The following is a 10,444-nucleotide window of genomic DNA, read 5'->3' on the forward strand; positions in this document are numbered from 1 at the left end:
TTATGAAAGCAAAAGAAGCAATAAGAAAATTAAAATGGAATTCTATCAACTATTTATTTAATACAGAAGAAAACAGTAATGGAGGAACAAAAAGGAAATGAGACATGTAGAAAGCGAATAGGAAATAGTAGATGTAACCTAACTTATCAGTAAGTACATTAATGACAAATGTATTTCACATCCATTCAGTAGGCAGAGATTGGAGAATGGATTAAAGAAAATAGTCTGACTATATACTGTCTACAGAAGACACTTTAGATTCAAAGACACAAATAGTTGAAAGATATCAACTGCAGAAAGGTTGATGCAAAAAGGTATACCAGGCAAAAAGCAACCATAAGACAGCTGAAGTTGCTCTACCAATATCATGCAAAATAGACCTTAAAACAAAAAATGTAACTAGAGATAAAGAGGAACAATTTATAGTGATAAAAGAGCCCATATATCAGGAGATATAATAATTATAAGCATATATGCACGTAACAACAGCGCATATATATATGCATATATATATATTGTTTTAAAATATGGCAGAACTAAAGGTAGACTCATATAATTCAACATTAAAAGTGAGTGACCTCAGTAAGCTAAAAAGGGTTGAAGCCATACAAAGTATGTTTTTAACTACAATGAAATAAAATTAAAAACAGAAGGAATGCAGGGAAGTTATAAAATATGTGGAAATTAAGAAACATCCTCCTAAATAACCAATATATTTTTTAAAATCACAAAGAAAATTAGAAAACACTTGGAGATGAATGAAAATGAAAACACAAGACGGCCAGATTTACTGGGTGTCACTAAAGCAGAGGTTAGAGTGAAATGTATAGCTATAAAAACCTGTATTAATAAAGAAAAATCTTAAATTAATTACCTAATTTTCTACTCTGAAAAATTGGAAAAATAACACAGTAAACCCAAAACAAAGAAAATGATGGAATAATAAAGATTAGAAAAAAATAAATGACATAGAGGTTAGAAATACAATAGAGAAAAATTGACGATTCCCAAAGTTAGTTATTTGAATAGGTCAACAAAATTGGCAGACTTAGTTAGACTGATCCCATCCCCCAAAGAAGAAATACTCAAATTACCAAAATTAGAAATAAAGAGAGGACACCATTACCAATTCTATGGAAATGAAAAAAGAATTATATGGAAATTCTATGAATAATTATATGCCAACAAATTAAATAACCTAGAAATAATTACTAAAGTATTCAGAGGTAATAGCGCATTAGGCCCAAAAGTTACTTGTAAATAAATAAAAAAAATGTTTTATGGTACTTATTACTTCTTTATATATGAAATTATTTAAAAGAGAGAGAGATAAAAGAGAGATACCATGTAAGGCCACTATTCACAGCAAGGCTTATCATTGTAAGAAAGAAGGAATCTCGAAGTTCACCAATAATGGTTTACTTCTAATCAGTGGGAAAGTTCATTAATATACAGGACTTAGGGCAGAGAGAAAGACTGTAAGTTAGGTTCCAACTCTTTCTTGTAAGGAAATAACTGAACAGACATCAATGAAATGAGTGTAAGGGAAGAGGGCTTTAAGTAAGAAAGAAATGAACCTCAAAGAGGTTGAAGAATTAATGAAGTGATAGTGGAGACGTAGTACAGAGGAAGGACATGGATCCTAACCTTAAATATTTCTTAAGCGCTGTGCCTAGCTGGCCTGATTCTGCCATAGAATAAAAATTTTATGGAAGACTTCATAGCTAGAAATCAAAAGAAATTATATGAAGCTTGGTCTGCAATTGCTATGTCTCAGGAAATCAAATATGAAAGCGTTTTCTGTAATTCTTTCCTGATCTACTTACAAGGAAAATAGGTGAGAAAAAAACAGAGTAATTGAGCTGACACTAATTTATTCTTCACACTTATTTGTGAAATGATTTTATTTAAAATTCCTTTAAATGTTGTTAATTCTAATTCATTTGTAATTTTATTTAAATGCAACTGTTTAGACAAATCTTTAACATATGAAGCAAATTACCTGTTACTTTATTCCTTTAATATTATAACACCATATATATTATATATACAGGGGTGGGCAAAAGTAGGTTAATAATAATAATAAATATAATAAATAAATAAGTAAATAACATAATAATAAGCTGTTTTGTGTACTCATAATTGTAAACCTACTTTTGCCCACCCCTCTGTATATTTTGTACATTGCACACTCAAGAACATAAAAATGGTTCTATGAAGACTAGTGTAAACTTTATGGTTGCTAAGCTTGTTTCTCTATCTGTCTCCATGCACCAATCTCCACACATTTAATTTTAAAGATTAGTTACACAAGTAGAAGAGGAATATTTTCTGGTGGGGGGGGGTCTCAATTCCACTAGATAGTGATTATTATTGCCTTAATTGTTTTTTGAGGAATGCTTCATTTAAATTATTTTCTAATACCCCAAGTCCTAACAAGATGATAGATATTTGTATTTACCATTTACTCTTATACTACTAATTCTTACAGAAGGCTGTTTGTCATGTTTTGCCCCTGTAGACTCTTACTAAATTAAAATCACTCCAAGATGAGTACCTATGGTTAATACACATGCTTTTATTAAGCAGGGGAGGAAATGGTCTGGAATTCAAGTTTTTCCATGGATTAAACATTGCAACTTTGGAGGAAATCCAGCTTACTTTTGCTTTAATGCACCCAGAAGATTTCAAATCAATACTTAGCATTAATGTTTCATTGAAAATTAACATTGCTATAATTGGAAGCAAGGGCTCTTTGGTTGGGAAGGTCATTACACTGGAGAGCACAAACATTGGGAGAGCAAAACAAACCATTTGCTTCCTTGAGCAAGGACACACAGTAAACACTTGAATGCACGGTCAACTATAATTTGCTTCTAGAGCCAGCGGATTTGGCAATACTGCAGTTTAGCTTTCTAGCAGAGCACACACATAGCAGTAACTTTGAAAGCAAAATATATTAAAGAAAGAAAACAAGGAAGAAGTTACTAGTTCTTAACATTTCCCCCCTCAACCTACAGGCAGGATGTACTCTTGCTGCCATGTCCAGCGTGCTCCTCAGCTGCTCTTCCTAAATAATTACTCCTCCAGGAAACCAATGACATTTGAGTCTGGGTTATCAACAATCCTTTATTTTTACTTTTTTTGCCTGGGATTTTTAAATCAATATATTCCCAGTCTGAACAGAGTTTTTATTTCCATCGTGGTAAAAAATAAAATGTAAAATATTGTATTGTTTTCTATATGCTTTCAATATCTTAAAAAGTTCAATCACTTCTTCAAATCCACAGGAAAAGCCCTCTCCCGGGTAGAATCCTGGGCTCAGTACCGCCTAAGGCACTCCCACCTCTTCCGTATTAGAAATGGAGTATCCAGTTTGGATGTAGCTCCTCCGTGGGGTAGAGGGAATAAGGGGAAGGGAACTTCTGCAGAAATCATCAGTTCCACAGATAAGCCTCTCTTCTCCGTTCCCCTTTTCATTGAGAGTGAAAAACTACTCACAAGAAGTGCTCATGTCCCCTTCCACTATGTGACTTTAGAGTCAAAAGAGGTCCCAAACAGTGAGGCGCCATCTGCTCGGTCCCTCAGCCTGCGACTTCACCCCATTGTTGCGCCCTGTACAGAATTGGAGCTCAGAGCAGTAGCCTGCGCACCACTCTCCACCCCAGGAGGGGTCAAAGGCCCCTTTTCTGGCCTAGAGGAAGGGCTTTTGTGAAAGCAGAGTTTGAAAAGCCCCAGCACCGTCATGGTCAAGATCACCAACACTACCACTGCTATGCTCACAAGTATGAAGACGATGGTGGAGGAGGAGTCCAGAGCCTTGGGCATGTTAGAGGAAGCCGTGACATTAGACGTGGGAATCACGCTTCCTGAAGAAGTGATGGTAGCCTTTGAGTTGGCTTGAGGGGACATCTGCAGGGTGGGCTTCGTGTTCTTTGCCCCCCACCCAGGAATCTCAGAAATAGATGTTGCTGAACTGCCTTGTCCAGGGACATGGGGCATCTCTCCTGGTTTTTCAGGGACGCTGGGTGACCATGTTCTCCTCGGCATGGGGCTGGCTGCAGTGGCCAGGGAGTGCCTGGTGGGCCCCTTGGCTCCCCCCGGGTCCGGCTGTCCTTCTCCGTAGGTTACACAAGAGCGTCCGTCTTCCCCCAGCACGAAGCCCGCAGCACACTCGCAGACAAAGCCTTCCAGGTCGTCCAGGCAGTTAGAGAGCTCTGCGCATTTGCCTGCGCGGAGGTACCTCCCGGGGCAGGGACAGAGCACAGCCCCGGAGGGTATCCCGTCCCAGCGAGCGCCGACCCCGTCTACGATGCAGGTGGCCGTGATGGATTGCTGCCCCGGGCAGTGCGCACTCACCTCGGTTCCCGGGGGACTGAAGTCCAGCGCCGCGCTGTGCAGCTGGAAGGGCGCGCGGTAGCTCAAGTCAGAGGCGGCCCCGGGGCGCGGCGCGGGGCACAAGCCCTCGAACTGGTACTTGCACAGGTAGCCGTGGGCGCGCCAGTGGCAGCGCATCTCCTTCCAGCCCCCGGGCTCCACGCCCTCGGCGGCCTGGAGCGCCGCGCAGTTCCGCGCAACGCAAGAGCGCTGGGGCTCCTGCACCCAGGGCAGCGTTTCGTTTTCCAACCCGTCGACGTGGACGTCGGGGGGCACCCAGGAGAAACCCCGCAACGGCTCGCTCTCCAGGGTGCACTGGGATCGCCCACGCTCCAGCGCCACCCAAAACAGAAGGTCTTTGGAGCCCCCTCCGGGCCCCGGGCCTGCCCGCAGGAGAGTGAACACCTCGCGGAGCTCAGCGCCCCCGCGCACCGTGCTGAGCTCCCCGCCGCGCAGGTTGCAGGCCTCCTCGGCCGCCAGGCGCTTGATGCTCGCGTGGTGCAGGCTGTAGCAGGCCCCCGAGGCAGAGCAGCCCGCGCGATCGGCGGTGGGGTGCTCGCCAAGGCCGGGTCGGGGCCAGAACGCCTGCCAGAGGAGGCACAGGGTGAGCGCCGGCCTCATCTTGGAGGCCCCGCGCCCACAGCTGCTCCCAACGTGGCTCTGTCCGGCCCAAGGGCTCCGAGGTGTCCCTCGAGCGTGGTCACCGCCCTTTGCCACACTGGCAGCAAACAGGCTTCCCTTAGGCCGAGACAGGAAATGTGCCGGGAGCTCTGCCAGGGCCGGTGCAGCCTTGATTTATTCTGGGGTCAGCAGCACAGCTGGCGCGGGGCAGGGAAGGCAGTGGACCAGGAGGTCAAACACCCTGCTAAGAGCAGGGGGGAAAGAAAGTCCATACTTCAGGACCTTAAATCCCCAAACACTTTGGTGAACACGGACAGGAAGGGCTGGAGAAGAGGAACTTGCTCCCGGCCCACGCCCGCCCATTGTGCTTCATCCGGAGCCCTGGAGTTGGAACCACAATTGGTGGAGGGCTCCAGCTTCCATCAGGCCTGCAACTAAGGGGGCGAAATCTTGTGAGAAATATAAGCATCTCTCTTCCTCACCAGAGGCCGCACGATTTCACCGCAGGTCTCTCGCTGGGCTCTGCTTCTCTGTTCTATCAAAGGAGACTCAGGTGTCCTGTTAGTAAAAGAATTAGAGTTCCTTTGAGGTATCTTACATGGGGAGTCCTGCTTCCTGGGTGAGCACTTGCCTTAAACGCTTGTTTTTCGCTTCTATTTGTTTCTCTTGAAATGGCCTATGCTGGTTCAGTGAAAAAAGGAAAAATGTAGGCCCAAATGGGAAAAAGGCCATAGGTCTTTACCTTTGTTAGGTTGGTAGCTCTTTATCACTATATTATTCATAACTTCTTCCAGCTTACAGATCATCTGTAAATGAATGCATGGCCATATTAATGTCTGAGAACAACTCCTCCACCTCTGATTTTATCCTTGAACTATTTCACAGTATTTTGTCCTATAATTTAGTGTCAATATTTGCAGCATTACGTTGTAAAAGTCACCTTTAAGGGTCACTAGAGTTCAATAGCTTAAAGAAATAAAAATATTTATAACATTGTGATGCATATTGAATATTGTAAAAAAAAAATACCAAAATCCGCAACTTAAAAAGTGAGTGAGTCAATTTCTTTAGAGTTCCAATGGTGTTCTGTTTAAATATAAACACTTCAACTCAGTTGAGAGTGAGTAGGAATTAAAGACAAGTGAAGAAAGGAAAGGTTAAACACTGCACTGTCTATGAAAGCATTTTCTGGTTAGCAAATTCAGTAATTCTACATCATTTTGAGAAATAAACGTAATCAGAAATACATAGAGTTTCAACTAAGCGTTCTTAAACATGCATGATGCTTTTATATATCTATATTCAGAATGAGAGTTGCTATTCTATGAATAATGCATACCACATTTTTAAACTCACTTTGTTTTACTGAATGCTACTGTCCAGGTTACTGAGGAGGAGGAGGAAGAGGGGGAAGGAAGGTTTCATGATCACATTTGTATGTTTCCACCTCATTTTTACCACTACTCTCACTTTCCTCCTCTTAGAAAGTCCATGTATCTTAACAAAGGGTAGTAAATACCAGGAATCATCATCACACTTACCTTGCTGTTGCTCACTGAGGAGTTTTGTCAGGATTTCTTTCCTATCCTCGCTCTTTTCCAACTGAAAGGACATTCATTAGTCCTTCATTTCAGACGTCTAAGAATAACCTTAAACATGACTCTGCATTTTAATTAAGTAACTAATGTCTTAAGAAAAAGGAACATGAAAATCCAGAAATCTAGTTGAATGGATTTTAAAAATACTTAATCACTTGGGTCAGTTCTGTATGCTTTTGCAATCTAATGATTATGTGTTTGTAAATATGTCTATATAGCATTGCATATTTTGATAAAATAAAACATTTTATAAACCTAAGTAGTTAATAGAAATCTTTTAGATATTTTTTAAATCCCTTGGGATGAGATGAGGTTTCTAGAGTAAGGAAGAATGAATGACTGGAGAGCTTAGAGTAAATACATGATCTCACACCCTGACATCCTGCCTAGGGAGGTAGAATATGAGAAGAGAACACAGTGGCTATAATGACTATATATCACAGCCCTAACCATACCTACAATGATATGAGAGAAGAGTAAGAAAAAAATTAGCTCAAAGTAAGACATATCATTTTGTGACTCATTATACTGATTTACATACCATTAAAATGAGATCAAAGGAACAATGAACATAAGATTCTGGCTGATGGATCCTTTGGGTGAGAAGGAGGAGGGGGATAGATTGGTGGGGGAGCCAGGGGTTGGATGTGGGCTGTTGCTGGAGTCCTAGCTTTTGTTTTGGACAGTGAATTTATAGATGACTATTCCACTATGAAAAAACAAATAATCAAATCATTTTTTAAATGAATAAAAGTTGCTATATTTAGACAAACGATGAGAGAATGACATGAACCAAATATTATAATTAGTCTTATTCTGAACAGCTGAGTTCCACCATGTAAAGTAAAAATAAAATCAAGATGTGGATGTAGTTTTCTTTACTTCCCAAATTCTTTTATAGGTGAAGCATTTTTAAATTTAAGCCAGTTATTACTCTGAAAAAACACAATAGGTAAAATATTTTCCCTATGTTTTTAGACTTTTCACACAATCTTCATATTATTGGTAGAGTCATGTATGGCATTTATTTGTTCATTCATTTATACAAGGCCATCCAAAGAATGTATAAGGAAGTATATGAGAGAATATATAAGGAACACATTTAGTCCAACATTTTCAATTTGATTATTTAAAGTATTAGAAACATGGAGAAATATAAAATTTTAGTAATCATATCCTATGCAATCTCATAAATTTATAAATTGTTGATCCTCCCTGAATAACTTCTATTATTACTGAAAGAAAACAACACCTGGATCTTCACAGATTTCTGATTTCACTTAAATTAAAAAGACTTTAGAGGAAATTGAAAAAAAGATACAGCATCTCAATAGGGCAGTATGATGCTCAGAAGGTAATCTGTAGAGACTAAGCATTGTGGAGATTCCTAGCTTCTTAGAACTGTTTTGGACCTTAACAAAATGATCAATATTTTTATATTTTTAACTGAGAAATTTTAAAATTTTATTTCTCATGTGTCCATGAAGCACTTAATGAATGATAAAATATGGTAATTTTATTTGCTGAAAACACAATTTCTAATCATCATTGTATACATATTAGTGGCCCGGTGCACTAAATTTGTGCATGGGGGGGGCGGGGGGGAGTGGGGGAATGGTGTCCTTCAGCTGGGCCTGCACCCTCTCCAATCTGGGACCCCTCAGGGGATGTCCGACTGCCAGCAGTTGGATATCCCTCTCAAAATCTGGGACCACTGGCTCCTAACTGCTCACCCGCCTGCCTGCCTGATCACCCCTAACCACTCTGCTTGCCAGCCTGCTCGCCCCCAACTGCTCTCCCTGCCAGCCTGATTGCCCCCACTATCCCCCACTGCTGGCCTGATTGCCCCCAACTGTTCCTCCCTCGGCCAGCCTGATTGCCCCTAACCACCACTGCCTCAACCCTGCCACCATGGCTTTGTCCGAAAGGTCTCCCAGTCTAATTAGCATATTACCCTTTTATTAGTGTAGATTCAAATTAGGATATATGGTTTGACTCTTAACCCAACAGATTATATAGGCTAATAACCTAACAAATTCATACACATCTGAATAGATAAAGACTTATTTTAGATGGCATTATATTTAAGACATACTCATACATGCATATACAGTTAGTCATTTCCGAATGTATGTCATAATGATAGGTATTCCTCTGGCTTAGTTAACAACATGACTAACAGAAATAAGAAACTTTAGAAAACATTAAACTTTCAGCTTGTTTATTCAAACTGCTCTCTAGGCAGAGGCAGTGTTGACCATATTCCATGTGCACTGGATGTAACGTAAAAAAATTATTCTTTGGTGGCCATTACAGGATTAGTACACTTCTCCATTGCCAAGTTTATAATCAAGAAATAATGGAGGCATGACTCATGCACATAAAAGGCTTTTTATAATCCAAATGCCTAACAAGTTCTAAAGTATAAATGTTTATCCTACTACCAAGATATTTTTTTCAAAATTCCTACAAATCTGGTTTATGGGCCACACTAGAAAATCAGTCTCATTACTCAGTCACACAGTTACACACACACACACACACACACACACACACACACACACACACACACCTCACCCAGCCCCTTCCCCCCTTTTTGACAGTTGACAATAAAAGTTAAACTTGTAGGGTTTGTTAACATCATCCAGCAAACCAACTACAGCTGTATGGAGGTGGGCGGGTTGCAGACCTTCTCCATAGATGTTAAAATTTAGCATCTATGTGATCTATGGCATCAGGTGCACAGATCTTGGAGTTCTTTCGGGCCTGGTCCTGAGCCCTCTTATCTTTCCACTGGATAATCTCTTCCTCATGATCTTATCTCATATTGTCCTATTATTTTGGATATCATCTCTATGCCAGTGATGCCCAAACATATCCACACTTTATTCTTCTTGACTGAGCTCTAAATTCATATATCCACCAACTACTTAATATTTCCACTTCAGAATCTCATTGGTATTTCAAATTCTCATGTTCTGAACAGAACTTTGGTTCTTCCTTCCTGAGCCAGCTGTCATCTTGACTTCATCATTTAATCAATGGCACATCTATTCCTGAAAATGCACCTCTAGCTCCTTCACCTGTTATACTGGTCAGGTTTTTTTCAATTGTAATTAACAGAAATCCAACTCAAGCTAGCTAAATGCAAAAGGGAATTGTGTGTTTAAGTCCTTTATCCATTTTGAGTTTATTTTTGTGTATGGTGTAAGTTGGTGGTCTAGTTTCATTTTTCTTTGCATTTATCTGTCCAATTTTCTCAACACCATTTATTGAAGAGATGGTTTTGACTCCATTGTATGCTCTTGCCTCCTTTGTCAAATATTAATTGAGCATAGTGGTTTCGGTCGATTTCTGGGTTCTCTATTCTATCCCATTGGTCTATATGTCTGTTCTTGTGCCAGTACCAGGCAGTTTTGAGAACAGTGGCTTGGTAATAGAGCTTGATATCTGGTAATGAGATGCCTCCTACTTTGTTCTTCTTTCTCAGAATTGATGCAGCTATTCAGGATCTTCTTTTATTCCAGATGAATTTTTGGAGAGTTTGTTCTCGGTCTGTGAAATATGCCATTGGTATTTTAATGGGGAGTGGATTGAATCTATAGATTGCTTTGGGTAGAATGGACATTTTAATGATGTTGATTCTACCAATCCATGAACACAATATGTTCTTCCATCTGTTTATGTCTTCCTCTAAGTAAGATGGAAAACTATAAAAATCTTAGAGGAATCCACAGGCGGCAAAAATCTCAGACATATGCCGAATCAATATCTTGACTGATACAGCTTCTAGGGCAATGGAAAATAAAGAGAAAATAAATAAATGGGACTACATCAAAATAAAAAGC

The 10,444-nt window shown here is 40.3% G+C and overlaps 1 protein-coding gene across 1 annotated transcript; it reads right to left on the reverse strand.

The window, feature by feature from the left end:
- Positions 1 to 2,558: 2,558 nt before the first annotated feature.
- CLEC14A (C-type lectin domain family 14 member A) lies at positions 2,559 to 5,088 on the reverse strand. Its single transcript, XM_006773318.2, has one exon. It carries the CDS (start codon positions 4,996 to 4,998, stop codon positions 3,598 to 3,600), a length of 1,401 nt encoding a protein of 466 aa, XP_006773381.1. The 5' UTR covers positions 4,999 to 5,088; the 3' UTR covers positions 2,559 to 3,597.
- Between the last annotated feature and the right edge of the window lie 5,356 nt (positions 5,089 to 10,444).

The sequence above is a fragment of the Myotis davidii genome, unplaced genomic scaffold (assembly GCF_000327345.1).
Source record: "Myotis davidii unplaced genomic scaffold, ASM32734v1 scaffold304, whole genome shotgun sequence".
In the NCBI taxonomy this organism is placed as follows: domain Eukaryota; kingdom Metazoa; phylum Chordata; class Mammalia; order Chiroptera; family Vespertilionidae; genus Myotis; species Myotis davidii.

What these genes read in the sequence shown, in the direction of transcription:
- CLEC14A (XM_006773318.2), bottom strand. Translation starts at nt 4,998, where the DNA reads ATGAGGCCGGCGCTCACCCTGTGCCTCCTCTGGCAGGCGTTCTGGCCC.